The sequence below is a fragment of the Aulonocara stuartgranti genome (assembly GCF_965226115.1).
Source record: "Aulonocara stuartgranti genome assembly, chromosome: 7".
NCBI classification, from domain to species: domain Eukaryota; kingdom Metazoa; phylum Chordata; class Actinopteri; order Cichliformes; family Cichlidae; genus Aulonocara; species Aulonocara stuartgranti.
The window spans coordinates 63591592-63610334 of record NC_138945.1 but is presented as its reverse complement, the minus strand read 5'-3'; the positions used below and the strand labels follow the sequence as shown (position 1 = coordinate 63610334).

The following is an 18743-nucleotide window of genomic DNA, read 5'->3' as shown; positions in this document are numbered from 1 at the left end:
TGTGTGATAAAAAGTGGATGTGACTAAATCACTACCACGTTACTGCAATTTCACCCCCCCCCCCAAACCAACCCCCGCCTTGTTTTTCTGGCTGCCACTTAATTCTCCTCTGCTGGTGAGCCCACTTGCTCTGGCTTCACTTCCCCTTTGTTTTACTTAGACCTGTAATTCTCTTACATAGTGCAGAGCCCTAGTCCTCTATGTTGTCATGGCAATGCCTAAAAAGTACTCTCAGAGTACATTAGGGCAACCATTTGCTTTTCTCCATGTAACACGCCAGTGCACCTGCTGCTCAGTATCGTATGCAGAGTCACGGCATCCAGCGACGTGAAATCTCTTACAGCCTCCCCTGGGTCAATATCACCATCAACGCTGACATTCTCCCACTTTAGCCATCACTGATGGCCTTTGCCCTACATCTGTTTTCTTTAGTGGCTTGTTGACCAGGTGACTGAACGTACCTCAGTCTGCACCGGCGATTAGTGCCATCCACCTCATTTCTCATCATGGCTGCTACACTAACTCCATCTGTGGTAATGGAACGAGGGGTGGTGGTTGTGGGTGGAGGAGGTGGCTGATCTGACAGAGATGCACTACTCAAAGTGTTCTGCACAGCACCGGTAAAGACACCAAACAAAATCAAAACAAATGGCCTGCTGTGAAAGCGGCTCTCCTTCTCTGGGTCTGCTTTTAGATTTTTTTCTCCTTTTCCCAGTGGGTTTGTGAGCTTTCATCTGAGTTTGTGGCGAGTTAATTAGGTTCAGAACTATGTATTACTGATCAGTGGCACTGCATTATCATTGTACTTTCATACAGCGATTTTATAAAGAATGTGTTACTGTATGGTCTATGCTCGCCAGTGGGTAAAAAGATCATTCTGTTGCAGAGTGTCTTTCAAAGTGTCACCATTGTGAACATTTACGTGTGTGAGGGTGTGAAAATGCAGTCGGGGAATGTGCGACTAGCTGCAGAGGACAGTCAAGGAGGGATCTATCATAATCCATCATAATCAGCTGCTGTGCTGCTCCTTCAGGACATAAGAGCTCCTGACCCATGGCGGACACGGTGGAGATGAGAATCACATGACAGTGAAATGTGATGTTTACCAGCTTCACTGGTTTCTGTATAAGACATGTTCAACTCTGTCCAGGGCTGTGTAGACAACTCATACAGGTCAAAGCATCTCCAGTTTGATTGTTGCAGGATTGTTGATTCTTGCAGTTTTCTCTTTATTATTGTAGGGTCTTTTTCTTTACAATATAAATCACCTTGGGGAGACTGTTGTTGTGATTAGTGCCATAAAACTAAAATCGAACTGAACTGAATTCATGAGGATGTGGTTACTGAGGCACTGAGGTACTGTCACTTAGGGAATTTAGCTGCAGAGAGATCAGATCACCAACTGATGAAGTGGTGAACATGCTATACTTTGCCAAGCAAATATAGCTTTGTCTAGCCTTGATATGCTACTTACCTTATTATATAATTCCTTAAAACTTAGAAACCTACTGCTCCTTGATAATACTTTAATACACAGTGCCGGCAAAATGTTCCCCACAGCTAAGCTGAGTCAGATCCCCACGCTATGCTGAGGTCAAGGTTTAAGATTTTTGCTTTAATTTGCCTCTGCTCTGTCTGGATATATATCTATAAGCAAAGTGCACTTTGAGGACATCAAAAGCCTTTGAGTTTGCAAGTCTCCCAAGTGCACTATGAAGTACATTAATATAAACGGTTCATTCATGTTTCTGGAAATCTCACCGATCCTTCATTAAGTATCTGGAGTCATTAGACACAGGACAGCCAGCCTGACATATCGTTCTGAGCATAGGAGAAATTAGTCACCCCAAGGCCTGCAGCTTCTCATTAGAGCAGGCTATACAGAGACAGGCTCAATTACCATCTCTGACACACTAGACCAGGGGTGGCCAACCCGCCGCTCTCGAGCCGTATGCAGCTCTTTGCCTGATACGTTCATATCAAAGTTTGTGTTTGGTACGGGGTTTTTTTTGTGTTGTTGTTTTAAAATGTGCGCGTTTGCATCGCTTGAGTTCAATACGGTATTTTCATCAAATGTGCATGTGTGTGAGATGAAAATACTGCAAAGTTTCCCAGTAGGAGCAAGTTCGCCCTTAAAATGGCAGGAAAAAATGCAAAGCAAAAAGAAAAATATGAAGATGAACACAGGACGTTTTTAACAGAGTGGGAGAGTTTTTTTTTTTTGTTGAACGCAATGGCAAGCCATTCTGCCTTATATGTCAGACGTCATTAGCGCATTTCAAAGCTTCAAAGCTTCAGCGCCACTTCAGCTCACTCCATGCTAACATCGACCTCGAATTTCCAAAAGGGACTGAACTTCGCAAGCACGAGTTGGCCACTTTGAAAAGTCAGGCAGAAAAGCAGATACAGTTTTTCCAAAAATTTACGAAGCGGTCAGAGACCATAACGCTCGCATCCTATCAGCTGGCTTGGAACATTGCACGGGCTAAAAAGTCATACAATGAAGGGGAGTTCGTTAAAAAATGCCTCAGTGACGTTGTTGAGATCTTGTCTCCTGAAAACGGCAAATTAAAACGCATGGTATCAGACGTCCAACTGTCCCGCCACACTGTTGAACACAGAATATCGGACATTAACACGGCTATTGAATCACAGTTGCACTCTGACCTTCAAGCATGTGAGTATTTTAGTGTCGCATTGGATGAGAGTTGTTTTATACAAGACAAGCCTCAGTTGGCAATATTTGCACGGTCTGTGTCAAACGATTGTGTGATCAAAGAAGAACTCCTGGATATTGTGCCATTAAAAGACAGAACCCGTGGCATAGATGTGAAAACCGTGATGGCTGCATTAGAAAAAGAAAATCTGCCCATAACGAAATTAACTGCAATAGCCACGGATGGAGCACCAGCCATGATGGGATCTGTGAACGGGCTTGTGGGGCTGTGCAAAGCTGACCAAACTATTCCTGACTTTTGGAATTTCCACTGCATCATCCACATGGAGCAACTCGTGTCTAAATCATTGAATTTAGATAACATCATGAAGCCTGTGATGGAAATCGTCAATTATATCCGCACATATGCGCTTAACCGCATGCAATTCAAGAATCTCATCGCTGAGCTGGACCAAGGGCTTCCAGGTGACCTGCCGCTGCACTGCACTGTGAGGTGGCTGTCAAAAGGCCAGGTACTCTCTCGCTTCTTTGAGCTTTTGAATGCCGTGAAACTGGAAGAGAAGGACAAGGACTATCCCGAGCTCTCGGACCTCAAGTGGATTATGGATCTGGCCTTTTTGGTCAACATGCTGTGTCACTTGGACAGACTGACCCTGACCCTGCAGGGTAAGTTAAAAATACTGACCTGGTGCAAAGTGTGTTTGCGTTTGTCAACAAACTGAAGCTGTTCAAGACACATATTCAAAAGGGAGATTTAACGCATTTTCCCACTCTGCTAAAAGCCAGCGGGCAAGTCGCCAGCGCTGCCCTGAGTAAGCAAAGAGCCAGATATGCAACACTGATTGAAAACTTGCACGAAAGCTTTGTGACCCGGTTCCATGATCTACAATTGAAAAGGCCACAGATTACGTTCCTCGCCGACCCATTTAATGCAGAGACCGGCTGTTTGAAAGTCCCGCTAGTCACAGATGAAGCTGCGGCTGAGTTGGAGATGATCGATCTTTGTGAGGAGGACCAATTGAAACCTGCTTTAAGGGAAGGGACCATTGAGTTCTGGAAAAGTGTGCCAATGGAAAAATACCCCAATGTCAAACGGGCTGTGCTTAAGATACTGTCAATGTTTGGGTCAACATACGTCTGCGAGTCTGTGTTTTCTACCCTAAAACATGTGAAATCAAAGCATCGATCTGTTCTGACTGACACTCATGTGAAAGAATTGCTTCGAGTGGCAACAACGGAATACAAGCCAGGTTTGAAGAGGATTGTTCAAGGCAAGGAATGCTAGAAGTCCCACTAAACAACATGCATTGTAAAAGTAAATGCTATTGTAGATTATTATATTTTTGTTTGTGGACTTGGTTGAACTGAGAGTTTGTGTGTGTGAGACAGTGAACACAATGTTCATTGTTGAAAATGACTGGCCTGTGGTTTTAGTACTGGAGGAGTCCATTTCTGTCATTATCATGTTGGTGTGTGACATTTACAATAAATCTGGCTGAGCAGAGATGTGTGTATTTTGTGTGTGTGTGTGTGTGTGTGTGAGACAGAGAGAGAGAGGGAGGAAATGATGGGTGATGTTCATGTGTGCCCATGCGCATGATGTGGCCCTTTGCGGTAACACAGTAAAAAAAAAAAAGTGGCTCTTGGTCTCTGACTGGTTGGCCACCCCTGCACTAGACCCTAGTAAGACTAATAGTTCTGGTCTTATAATGACCTAAGATAGGTCTGAACTTCATGCTTTGCCCCCATTTCATATGATAACAACCTCCACTTTCATTCGCCCTCCCATAGATCTGTTCTGCTTTCCTTGCTTTTAAATTTGAGTAAATAAAAACTGATTCTACTTTGCATTCCTGGGGAGCAGAACTCCCTTTTGTCTTTGGCATTCATTGATGAATTAAAAAAAAAAGAATTTATTTTGTGGCCCGGTGCTGAAGGCCGCTGCCAAGCCATGGTTGACAGGGAAGCAGCATTAAGGCAATTAACATGGGCTTTGCATTTGATTTTGGCTGGCAAGACTGCCTGTAAACAGCAGGCGGGATCGGGTGATTAGTTCCTGTGAAGATGAGCGCCTCGCCTCCTCTGGTTCCTTTCCAAGAGAGGATTACCCTTTGTACATATTGCACATACACTCTACACCTTATACCTCCACAAACACAGCAGCATGCACTGGCTCACAGGAATGATAACTGGCAGAGAAGAAAGACAAATGTGGGGAATAAAGTGTGCACACCCAAAGCAAGGTGCTGACAGCTCAGGGGGTTAAGCCATATTTGTGACGTGACAGAGGTGGAGTTAGTGCTCCTCTGCATACTTCAAACTTCCAGTTTCTGCATGACTTCTCTCTCCTTCTTGACCTTTTTAATCATCCATTCAACACAGAAACTAATTCTTCAGATTCAGATTCATTTCAGGAGCAGGTAATAATGAAGACATTCAATATCAATATCATGGGGTCTTGAGTCAAGGCTCTGAAATTAATTGTGACAAATAAGCAATTACTTCAGGTCGGACGAATTGAGATTGATCTTATTTGCTCATTTACGCACTCGCCTGGAGAAATAGCATCAACTGCATAATAGCTTTTATGTCTCTAGATTGGAATTTCACCTGAGAGCTTTCTAAATCAAAACGTGTGTCCGTGTGAGTGAGCACGCAGTAATAGGTGAAGAGGCTTCAATTGGCACTCTCAAGTAAATGTCAATCTGGTGCGAAAAGAACTGCGGTCAGATCGCTCCCTTGTGCTTTTCCTCGTAGATAAGAGTAGATATCAGAGTACCTGAGGTTTAGCTGTCCCTTTCTCCCACTCTGTCAGGCCTAGTCAAACACAAGTTACGGAAATATGTCACATAATGGCATTCAAAAACCTCCAAGGCGATAATATTCACTCTTAAATCTAGAATCTGGCAGATTTCTATTAGTAAGACATAGAGTGTGTAAATTTCACACTCTGTAGCACCTCAATTATAAATGTGAGGCTTGTTTCCTGAGCCAGCATTTCTCTTGTTTTAGTTTCAGCTGTGAACTCTTGACCTACTGAGCAATCCTAAATTATAATCCTAAAGATTAATCTAATCCTGTCAATGAATACATTAGCGGTAACGCTTTGCTTTGAAAACAGCGTTCACCTACAAAGCTATTAAGACAATTTGCATATTTATCACAAGACACTAAATGCTCATGTACTCACAGTTGGTGCACAAAAGATACCAGCAGGGGAAATAAATGTCTATGTGATTGCAATCAAAAACATCATCTAGTTGAAATGAACATTTTTCTTATGATTACATGTTTGGAAAATTGCACCTAATTGCAGCTTCCAAATCTGGTGGATGGAGCTGGGCCACTCAACAGAATGATGAAACTGCCAGGGCTGTGTAATTATTTTAAAACAATTATGTGTGAGGTTAAAGATGTACACACACAAAGGTTTAGTGCTGCATAATTTTCACCACAGGCATTTGGTAGCTAATATGTACATCTTGTAATAAAGGTGGCAAAAAAGGAAAGAGTAGAAAGGAAATGCAGGCATGGAAAACTAAATCAACAAGAGATAATTAAGTACAATTTTTTTCCATATATCTCAAGTCAAATTCACATGAACCCAGCAACATGTAACTGCGCTTACACCCCATATATTTTCACATAGTTCCACTAACAAACAAAGTATCAGCTGCCCTGATGGTATCCATTTTTCTCTGTGGGTTTTTGTTGACCTTTAAGGTAGAGTTTGTTTGGTTTGACAGTGGGATGGTGGAATTTCAGTCCAAAATAGCCTGTCAGTGTCCACACTGGCTCCCATTGTGGCCGTGAGACAAAGTACAGCAAATGACTGCTGATCACATGGGACAGCAGGGGAGCCAGCTGTCAGCATGCCAGGATCTCTTCCCTGTGTGATAGGAGGCAGAGCAACACAGGGGACACATACAGCAGGTCATTCTGCTCTCACAGGGAGCACCTTGGATGAGGATGAAAGTAGAGAAACCAAGGTGAGCGGGTGGATCGAGCCAAAGCTGTTTAAGATCCAAACAATGTAATCTCTATTCAGCTTAGGATTCATATCCAGAGCAGTGTGCATTTCTGGTCTGAAGTAATAACACTGGAAGCTGTTCAAGGTCAAACATTTTAAAAATTCAAAAATTTCAACAAGACTCAACGTACTGACAACAACACAGTCTGATTCTGACACCTCAAACCCAGTCATGGAAAAACAAAACAAAAAAAAACTGTAGCAGACTCGACATCCATCCAACTCGATCAGCTAACAATTACAGTCCACTGTGAGTCCTGCACTGGAAGAGCAAACATAGGCAGGCTTCCTGATACTTTGACATTTAAAATCAGCAAGTGTGCAAGCTTAACTGTCCTCAGGGCTCCACAGTATAAACAGGTTATATTTATACATACATTTACTGTACATCAGGGTTGTCATTGTTATCGTACAAAACCTGATAGACATAGCTAATATGGCCAGACTGCAACTCTTTGCATTTCACAAACCTCCCTTGGAGAAGCTCAGTTTGGCAATTTACTGCTTTCTTGTTCCAGTTTATATACATTAGACAAAACGATACAGATCGATGGATAAACTCCATTTGAAATTGCATTGCAGCTTTTATTTCTGCAGTAAAATTTCTTAATTTAGATTACATACACTATGAACGTCAGACATGAGTGCTCTGCTGATCATTTCTTTCCCACCTAAGCTGTAACTGAGCACATTGTGAGTGTTTTGCTAGTTCACAAAGCGAATGAACGCTGTTCTGGAGCTCCATCAATGTCACAGTGTGAAGAGTGTCTTCACAGTAAAAGATTATTAAAAATCATAAAACAATGGGATATCAATAAAGAGGAATGAGCTGTTTGAACTAATAACGGTGACCCACGAGCGGGATTTATTAAAAACATGCAGGGTTCCTAAGTTCATCTACCTCACCTCCAGGAAAAACTAAAATATAAAAGGTGTGAAATGTGACTGTTTTATAACAGACTAGTGTCAGACTTGACAGGAATGGGAAAACCTGCTCTCCTCCTCTTAGCTGCTACAATATGTGTGTATGTGCTATAAAAAAGTCACTAAGACACTGCAGCAGTCTTAAAAATGCTACAGAAACATTCAGTGCTTAAACAAAGTTCTGAGCACATCTCAAACTACTTTATGGCTCTGGCACTGCAGACAGCTACAATCAATGTCTAGCACAAACTATATTCAAGGTTGACCCCACCAGGAATAACTATTGGCAGTATATACTGTAAAAGTGTAGCGAAAACACTGTTTGTAAAAACTGAAAATGCCATATTCTTGGGGTGACAAAAGAAAAACTACATATTTTCATTTAAACAGCTCAAATCAGTAAATAAACAGAAACAAGTTAAGAACAATCCAAAATCAATACATAGCACTGTGCAAAAGTCTTGATCCACCCTTCATTTCTTTGCCCTTTATTCCATTTCCAAGAACAGAACAACAGACAAGATTATCACATACTGCTTCAATGCTGCTGAGGCTCTGGGGAGGCCAGTACACGACTGTTAGTGTTCCACTGTGTGGTCACCTATCGTGTACGTTTTATTGCATTGGCAGTGTGTTTGGTATCATTGTTATACAAAAAAATGAAGGCTGTTGCCAGTCAGGCAGAGCCATGACAGAGCCTCCACTTGCAGACTCTTACAACATTGTCTCTTTCCTTACATCCTACAGACATATTGATTATGTTTTGAACCAAAACTCGGATCACTCCATAAGACGTGTTTTTTTAGTCCAGTTCTCGTGTAATGTGGCATACCTCAAGCCTTTTCTCCCAGTTTCCCTTCCTTAATAATGGCTCCTTGACAGCCAACCTTCCAATGACTCGATTTCTGATGAGGCTTCAGCAAACAGATGGATCAACTAAAGGGCCAGATGAATCTCTTAGTTCCTGTTTCATGTCTTGGACTTCCCCCCCCTATTTCTTAAGGACACAACCTTCAGATACTGTTCATCTGCTGTAGATAGTTTTTAGGTATGCCACTTTTTATTCTTCCCTCCACTTATCTAGTTTCCTCAGACTTTCTAAGGCCACATTGTACACCATGCTGAGATATGCAAACTTGTGGGAATTACCTTGTCTATGCATAAATATTCTTTTTTTGCTATGCTTGGCATTTCTCAACTAAAGAAATTGGAGTGGAGCAATTTGTGTTTTGTGACAGGTTACTAGTAAAAAATGTCTAAAGATACCATTTAAAATATTCTTTGTCAGTTTTCTGTTATATGTAGGAACAACACTGGCTCACCCTTGAATGAGTCACAGGTCAGTGTTTAGTGGCTTAACAATCTACCTGAAAACAGGTACAAGGACTAGAAAATGAGTGAAAAAGCCTGGGGGCCTTTTGCTCAAGAACACTTTTAAAAATACAAGAAAGTCTGGCTCCTTGGAGCCAAAGTATAAAGAAATGAGGGGTAGCTCAAGATTGTTGCACGGTACTGTATAATGTGCTGTTTCCTAACTTTTTCCACTATACAACAACAACAACAATCTTTATTTATAGAGCACATTAAAAGCCCGGGGCATGCCAAAGTGCTTTACATGAAACAATAAAACAATAAAATGATTTACACTAAAACATCAGAATCATATAGGTGTGGGATTATGTTCACAGGTAAAAACCACTAATAGGAACAGTCAATAGCACACAGCTGTAGCAAAGAGAACTGTACCATCATACACAGTGATAGAGGACATAGGCAACGCAACAATAAAATAATAAAATAATTAAGACTATAACGTCAGAGTCATATAAGTGTGAGATTATGTTCACAGGTAAAAACCACTAATAAGAATAAACTATAGCACAGAGCTATAGCAGAGTAAAGCTGTAAAGCTGAACCATCAAACACAGTGATGGAAAACATTGACAGCACAGGACAACGCAAAACAACCAGACACATTAGAACATTAGAACAACACACTAGAAGCAAGGCGAGAAATTAACTGGTAGGAAAAGCAAGTTCAAACAGATATGTTTTAAGCCGTGATTTTTCTTCCTCTCCTCCAATACACATACACAAGGATTCATGAAATATTTAGCATCATGACTTCTAGATCAGAGCTGCTCGAAGAAACAGGACAGAGCACATACATTTCCCATGGAGGGAACACACATAACAGCCAAAAGGTCCAACTATGTACAAATCCCTTATTTGTAAATGTCCTGCAGTATACACGTCACTTCAGCACTAACTCTGTGATATAAGTTATCTGCAAATATTAATTATTTTGTCACATCTTCAGATTTGAAAATTATTTTTGGGATGTTTACTTCAGCAAAATATCACATATTGCATTGTTAGATGCTTTGCAATGGTATAAGCTCAGTAGTCCTTTTGGAGTTAAAAAAATAGTCTAAAAGGCACTAACACCGGGCAAAATCACAAATTTCAGTTCAGTGAGTTGAATTATCTAAGGTGAAGCCCAGCTGACAGGTTGCAGTGCAACCATCTGTGCCACGCCATAAATAAGGCAAGTTTAAAGCCCTAAAAGGGTCAAAGAGATCTGTTGTTTCTATAGAGAACCAAAACCGTTTTTGTGCCAAGCCTAAGTCTATCGACAGTGACTTGCTTTTGGCACTGGCATCAACCACAGACTGTATATAAAAAGATGCACAACATCAGCCACTGGCTTTGTCCACTGTATTTTGAAGTCTCAATGTTAGTAGTGCATCTGTAGCCATGTTGGTTTTGAGGTTTTAGAGTTAGATGCAGAAATGTCTTTGTAGATTTACGGCCAAAAGTGTGTGTACATGTGCGTGGTTTAAAGTATGCGGGAGGTCTGCACATTTCTGCTGCATGTTTTTCCTCTATAAACACTAGTTTTGGGGAGGAAATAGAGACACGCTGTTCCGGTTTGTAAACACTGTTTATACATGGGCCTCCTGGTGACTGCAAAGGCCATAGGATTTAACCGACTGCATTTTGATGTTCGTCAAAACATTCAATACTTACTGCATTTTTGTATGGGTGGCACTGACGATCACAACATCTTCATCACTGGATAAAGACAATAAAAAATAGCTTTGTGTTGATTAAATGTCCCTGTAACCGGACAAGTGAGCCAAAACCATTCCAGCAGAATACCCCAGGTTTTTATTTTAATTTGTCCCTATTGTGTATTAATGTTTAACTTACAAAAAAGGCATAAACCACACAATATGTGGTCACTACAGTTAATGATGCTCTGTTCCCAAGGACTGAAACATGACTCCAGTCATGTGGCTTTGTTTAACAACTCAGGGAATTAAAGCCACACTGGTCCTCCTTTAAGTCTAGGCATACTGAGCAAAAGCAACTAAGGCTGAAAGTAGGGATGGTTACCGTTAAGACAAGTAATATAAAACAGAAAAAAAAACCCAAAACATTTCATTTCTACCACTGCCAATACCAACGCTGTTAGAGGAAAAGGTGGAAACAAAAAAGCAAAGCGTTTGTTGCCAACAAATCACTGAATTCCTCCCTGCTCTAGGCACTCTGAAACTGATGTTGAATTTCTGAATAACAGTTCAATTTATGCGCTGAACATTTCCATTTGAATTTATGAACACACCCACACCTAGGCAATGAGCCTGCAAATTCTATTTTCCTAATTTTTCCAGTGCTGAGAGAAGAACCAATAATAACAGCATTTACTGATACTCCTTTCAATAGTTTACCCCTGGAGCATGTTTAAAACTGGGTTTCAATACTCATGCTTTGCTGGAAGCATATCAGCTAAGTCAGCCACAGAGGAGGAAAAAAACAACACAACATCTCTTTCTCTCTTCCCTGTTTCAAAGACATGCAGTGATAAGCACAAACACGCAGAGTTTTATGGGGCCAACTGGCCTGCCTTCGTGAACAAACACTGAGGAAATACAAAGCACAATAAGCGGCAAACAATGTGATTCTGTCGTTCTGTTCAGTAAGAGAAATGACCCGAATAGTCTTTCTCTGGTTATGAATGGAAAAAAACCTACCTCCTGGCATTTATGTGTGGCCTTCTAACACAGAGTGATCACTGGAGTGCAAATTATGTTGATCAAGGAAAATGGCTATGTCAGGCTGAATATATGGTGTGGTTGTTAATGTTCAAGACCACACACCCACACACACACAGTAATTTTGCATGCTGCCATGTACTTTGGGTGAGCAAGCCAGTTCAGTGTACAGTGAATAACAGTAACCTGTAAAGCATCGAGGTTTCATTCAAAATTCCCCACTTAAGTAAGGTGTGGGCTTTGGCATCTCTTTGAACTTACTTGTGTGGTTAGCAATCTAAGGATTTAATAAAAAAGTACAAGTAAGGTTAAAGCTTAAACATACACAAAGAAGCTTAAAGCTAATCCTATGTTTTATGGTAAATAAGTGTCACAGAAACAGAGTCATCAGTTTCCAAAATTGTGTTGACTTCTCAGTGTTTTAGGATGTTTTTCCACCTTTGCCATTTAATCTGTTTTAATTGAACTACGCCTCATTTTCCTCCTTGGGGTGACTCCTTTGTGCTGATGTGAACACTGTAATCACATTTAATCAAGGACCAAAACAACCACGCCCAGACTAGTTGGACGATAGGGTCCCCTTCCAGTTCCAAACAAACTCCTGAGCAGTTTGTTAGCAATAAGAACAAATCTCAGTCCGACCCAAATAACATGTATACACTGCAAGTTTGAACTAAATGCCTTTCTGCAGTCGGGTATGTGTTGCATTGTGGGATGCGGTAGAGTACCATAGACATACAGAAAGAACAAACTATAGCAACTAGCTGTAATATGGGCTCACTAGTTCAGATCACAGCAACTTCACACTGTATTTATTTTGTTGAACCTTTTACGCAGAGTGAAACCTGAAACCAAAACCAGGCAACCAGAAAACGGCTATAAGTTTAGAAACTCACTCAGATCAGAGTAAATGAACAATAGATATGTGACCACTCTTAGTGTTGTAAGTGACTAATTTACTTGGATCAATTCTATTGGACAATAGATAAATATGCCATTAAAGGCCAAACAGGCGTTACAAAATAACCTAACCCTAAGTCCAGTCATAAGTCTGACCATTAGAATTTAGAAGATTTAGAACCTTATTTTTAATAAAATTCAACAAAGAAAAATTATCTTTATAATGTGTACACTCAAAAACTAGCTACATTGCTTTTTCAAAACCAAGCCTGCTTTGCTCCAAAATACAGGGCTGGGTTGGTTTAGGGTAACCACCTAAGATGACTTGGGCTTAAATGAGTGAGTAACTTAAGCTGTGGACTGCAGTGTTTTTGGTCTGCTACTAAAAGGAATATGTTAAAAAGAAGTAAAAAAATAACTTGACAGTTGATGAAGACTTAATGAGCAGAACATCCAAAACACTCCTAAATGAGGACTCTACAGCAGATGATGAATTACTAGAGAAACTAATAAATACAGTGAAACAGGTGACCACTTTCCTCATAAGTAGCTCCTGATTTACTAAACCAAAACTAAGCAAAAATTATTAACCATCTTTTCATTATTGATCACTTCATCAGTAGTTTGAACAGTAAGGTAAAGCGGCACGTCATACTGAGAAACTCCAAACTATCTTCAACATATCATGTCCTGTCTGCTCATTATCTATTAAATCATTACCATTATTAACATTTTATACAATCATTATCTACATTATCTTTTGTTATCATTATCATTTTATTGTCTGCATTATTGACTATCAATACCTCATTACCTCAGAGGCATTTCTTTAAGGCTTAATTATCAGGTAAATCTTCTGTAACTACTGACATATTATGCACTAATTTATAAAGTGTAATATACTCATTCTTCACAGCTCATTGGTCACAGCCGGCTGTAGCTAATGGACAAATGCTGTGCTATTGTGTGTAAAGAATATTAAATGCACTAAAATATCATTTGAGTATTTGCAGATCTTCAACATTCACAATTACAGGCATAGGGTAGGTAACAAACTATCTGAATCTGCAATGTATATAGAGAGTTTTTAATGTAAGGTTTGTATATCTGTAGTGACATTATCTGTTGCCAAAAGTTCAAAAGTCAATGTTGTCATATTTCCCCATTCCCCCAAAACAAATTAAAACTAGAAAAAGTTGCATTTCCTGCGAAAATGCAGTGTGAATGCTAGGGATGGGTATTGATAAGATTTTCACGATTCCGATTCCATTTGATTCTGTTTAACGATTAGATTCTTTATCGATTCTCTTATTGATTCTTTTTTTTTTCCTTTTTCTTTTTTTAAAGGGGGAAAAAAAAATTGTACATGTAAATGCACAGTAATAGCAGGTTTTGTAATAAGGCAGATCGCACTAACATAATATGCACTGTTAGTTGATTATTTACCTGCTGAATTAACGGGAGAGGACGTGCAAACGTTACCGCTGCTGCTGGGTTGAGATTCATGAGTCCGGAGCGGAATTAAAATCACGACATTCATTTAAGGTCATCGCGTGTTTTGTGAGCAAATGCTTTTGCATATTCGTAGTGTTTCCTCCCTTAAATGAAATATCTACTTTGCAAGTATTGCAAGTTGCCCTGTTGTGTTCCGTTCTCGTAAAGTATAACCAAACTTTTGAGCGTTTGAGCCGCTTAGGTGCCGTGTTTCCTGTCAGGTAAATGACGCTCCGCAACGTGGTGACGTCATTCGGGGCGACTGGAATCGATAAGGGAATCGTTTGCAATTTTGGCAAACAATTCCAAGGAATTGAAACAGTGGGAACCGGTTCTCAACAAGAACCGGTTTTCGATACCCATCCCTAGTGAATGCCGTGTAGTGGAATCTGAAAACAGCATAAGGAGAACTATCTGCTGAAAACACTGTGTACAAGCTGAACTGTTTGCTGAAAACTGCTTTATTTGAAACACTATACTGAAGAGTGTCAAGAAAGCAGGGAGAGTGCAAGGAGGGAAGACTTGCAGCAAGTGTCGCAAGTAGAATTCGAACCTTTGCTACCAGATCTCACGGTGGCTGTTCATCCCACTGAGCCAAACCAGTTCTGGTCTCAAACAAAGATATGATGAGAGAAAAAATGTGCACTGTGCAGAAACAGCTAAATTGTGCTGAAAAGAGGTGATGAAGCTAAATGTTCAGCAAAAAAGAGATGAAGAACCTGAAAATTTTGCTGAAAAGAGCAGAAGAGGCTGGAATTTGTGCTAAAAAAAAAAAAAAAAAAAAAAGAGGTGAAAAAGTTGAAAATTCTACTGAAAAGAGCAGAAGCGACTGAAAATTTTGCTGAAAAGGGGTGAAAAAGCTGAAATTTGTGTTGAAAATACTTAAAACAGTTGAACTGTTAACTGAAAAAAATGTTGCCATAAGCAGGATTCGAACCCGGCCCTCCTGCTCTGAGAACGGCTGCTCATCTCACTGAGCTAAAACATGGCTCAGCCCAGCAAGCAAAACTGGTGATCACACTGATAATGTTGTCCCATTCAGCAAAATGGGGTAAAAAAATGGCATAAAAAGCTTAATATCTGAAAAAGTATAAAGGTTATGAGCACCAAAAGATAAAGCATACATCAATGCTGTGAGGCATTCACACAAATATATTATTAATATTTATTGAGAGAGGAGAGAAAGACTACTGCTAGAAGTTGGTTATGACACAACCTTGTATTTACTTTGGACTTGACCAACATTTCCAGTATAGCACAGCACTAACCACTATCTAACGTCCTAGTATCCCACATACTGATTGTTAAATCCTATGCTGTGTTTTAGCTTTTATGCTGGTTTGGACAACAATACAACACAGTCACATAAACAGAGTCTAACTCATATTAAGCTGACATTATTACCCTGGTCAGGCTATGAGCTAATAAAACACTGAAGCACCGTTTATCTATTCAAAGCTGAGCAGACGTAAGCCATACAAAAGAAAACAAACTACCGTAATATTTCGAAAGAAAATTTCTTACATTAATCACAGATACATCCTCCTTTGCTCCTGCAGAGAAAACCAGAGTGGGCAGCTCACACTAAATCTCTGTCTGAAGCTAATATAATGTTATTTGCACTTCTGTTTCAGTGACACGAGCAAAAACATTTTTCTTCTTCACTGCAGACATTTCAGTTTTTCATGTCAAGCGAATCACAGGTGTTGCTAATCACATTAATGACGGCTCCATTATTTTCAAGAGTCCCAGGAAGTCATGACAGCGTGACAACCCACAGCACCAGGCCAATTATAATGAAGACGTGAAAGCGAATTCAGCCAATAGGAATGCAAGAACAACCGTCTTGTGAAAGAGTTACAAGTGTCATCTTTAATGACTCTGAACTGATTGCAAAATATACTGTTTATAATTAGGTTAATGAGATTTTGTGGGTAGAGGGCAACTGCAAGTACACAGAGCTGTAACTGGCCTGTAACCCTCATCAAATCCTGCTAACTTAACTTTCACAGTTAAACTCCACTTGCAGGTAACAGCGTAGGCTACAGGAAAGGAGTGGGGCACACAATGGACTAAATAGAGTAAGAGCCAAAACAAACACAGCCACCTCACCCACCTTCTTCTTTTGATTAAATACCCAACACCCCACCAGCCACAATCCACTTATTTATTCACATTGTGTGTGTGTGTGTGTGTGTGTGTGTGTGTGTGTGTGTGTGTGTGTGTGTGTGTGTGTGTGTCTGTCTTCTGCTGGGACAAAACAAGCATCATCATCACCACCACAAGCATCTTGGCTCTTTTTAAATTTTCCAGCCACGCCCATTTAATGCACCTGTAGCTGGGAGACCGTGAAAATCCACCTAAAACCCACACTGCTGGAAACATCAGCAATGCTGTCACTGTTACACTCCATAAAAGCCACGCATTTTTTCGTCATTAAAAAGCAATAAAAGCAAATCCAATTATCTGTGACTGATACTGTTTATTTCTGGGTCATATATTTATTCACTGTAGGTCCTCACTGAAGCATTTGAGCATCCTGTAATAACCACCGGGGAAATTATACGTCACTAATGTGAACATTAGCTCAAATCTGCATCATGTTTAAACCAAGTAAAAGAAACAAGTGGCTGTCACAAGTGTCCCATAAACTACAAGACGTCATTCTCCGGGCCCCGTGCAGCTTCCACGGCGAGGCTGGAGAACAGCTTGACTTGTCAACGGCGCCCTGTCAACAACCTCTCACTTATAACGTAGCAGGGGGAGACCACGGCGTCATCTCAAAACAACCCGGTGAACGGACACGCCACGGAGGAAGTCTCTAGCAAAAGAAATACTTTGTCTCAGAGGTGAAGGGGACATGTAGCGAATGCGAGACACTCGACATGCACGAAAAACTCTGAAACTGCTGCCAATAATCCAGATTTACTGGCGCGTACGCACACACAAAGTCCAGTTCAGTCGAGGGAAAAGAAATGTCTTATAAGTTCTTTTCAAAGACGTCGTTTCGCTAACTTTGAGGAAACTCGAGGGAGAAAGTAGTGCACCACACAGCCCGTCCTTAAGAATTTTTTATATCAGCGCCCCCTCTTCCTCTGAACTCGCACCGAAGCGTGTCCGCGCCGTGATAACTACGTTAGTTTCACCCTGGCTTTGAAAAACTTACCAACACTTCTTGAGCCTGACCCCGAACCAAGCAGAAGGTACCAGATCCACATCATACGGACGCCTTTTTGTGCACCCCCCGGCCTACTCCTGCTGTCCTGCCCCGCTGCAGGGCAACAACTGAGGGCAAGAAAAGGGAGAAAAAAAACTTCTCCTTTGCTTCGCTACTCTTGCCTGTTTATGCTCTTAAAGTCTGGCTCTTTGACGTCTTCCGGAAATCTAAGAGCGCATTCGGCGAGGAAGAAGTGCTTTCGTTGGGACGGCCGTAAACTATGGAGTCCAGTTTGGGGAGGAGGGGTGGGGTAGGCATGAAAGCTGGAGGTGGCGGTAGGCAGGCTGAGTGTAGTCGGTCGTTCGTGTGTTGGTGCTCAGAGAGAGGCGGAGTCGGAGTCAGAGAGCCGGGAGAGCAGAGGCCGGCCAGTCCGGGACACTGGTTCCCTAACGGTGCCGTATGCGCAAAAGCGGGACCGTAACTCCAGCAATAACAGACTTAACTAACTTTGAATCTGTTCAGAAAAAGTGAGCGAAAGAAGTAACTGAAGGCAAATAAAAAAAATATATATATATTAAAGAATCCAAAAAAAGGTTAAAAACAATCCCTAAGTGAGAAGGACCTGAGGATAAAATGACCATATTGGTCTTTGTTAAAGTAAAAGGTAACAACACCAGCTGTACCTATCAGGCAAATATATAGCTACCTGATTTCAGTAGGAATGAATATATTCTGAAACTCTAAAATAAATACATATGGTAGCAGATGGCATGGAGGAGGGGGAGCTATTTGGAGCAATCTTATAACAGATGGTTAGCCCTGATGAAAGTTAAAATAGGGAAAACACTTGTAGAAAATCAAAGTATGGATGAATTTGTGGTGTTGGCACAAAAACTGAGAAATGCACACAGAAGGAGATTAGTTCTCTCCTGCATTTCTGGTGTTCCATCTCAGCTCTAGCAACTTCCACACAAGCAGAAATGTAAAATTTAACAATCCACGGAGAGCACCAGAGCATCCAGGCACAAAGCGTAGGCTATATACAGAGAGACAGGGAAGAAAGTAAGAAGGAAAGTAATCCTAGTGCTATATTTCGGTGTTTGCATGCCAGTGTAAGTTGGATTCAATTAGAAAGAGACAGGGAGAGGGATAGAAGGACAGGAGGCTTCACCTATCAAACCTCTTTTTATCATAGAACTGCAGCTGTGCACACAGGCAACCTCGCTTCAAACGAACCCTTTATTTCGATAGCAGGCGAACCTGGAGGCATAAGACTTGGATGAGGCCCAAAACCAGACTCCTCCAGCTCACTTTGTATTCATCCAAACACTGCCTTATCAAGCCAGAGCTTCATGCAGACTCAAACCCGTGGGAAGGGTCCTGGCATGTCAGTCGGATCTGTTGAAACTTTGTCAAAGATTCCAGCTTGATAGCTTCTGCATGGTCCTGTTGTCCTCATGTCCCCCTATTGCTGCCTTTCAGGCCCTTTGCATTTCATTCCAA

At 41.0% G+C, this 18743-nt stretch overlaps 1 protein-coding gene across 4 annotated transcripts in view; it reads right to left on the bottom strand.

The window, feature by feature from the left end:
- Positions 1-17737, bottom strand: part of ldlrad3 (low density lipoprotein receptor class A domain containing 3) — a 91788-nt gene extending 74051 nt beyond the window's left edge. For 2 of the 4 annotated variants that reach the window (XM_082539066.1, XM_082539065.1), the window contains exon 1: positions 17250-17737. Coding sequence is in view for 1 of the 4 variants with exons in the window: in XM_082539064.1 (XP_082395190.1) it covers positions 17250-17304 (55 nt within the window). In the remaining 3 variants the exon portion in view is untranslated. Of the gene's footprint in view, positions 1-15607; positions 15804-17249 lie in introns of those variants that run through there. The other 2 variants (XM_082539064.1, XM_082539067.1) reach the window with 2 other exon arrangements.
- Positions 17738-18743: the final 1006 nt, after the last annotated feature.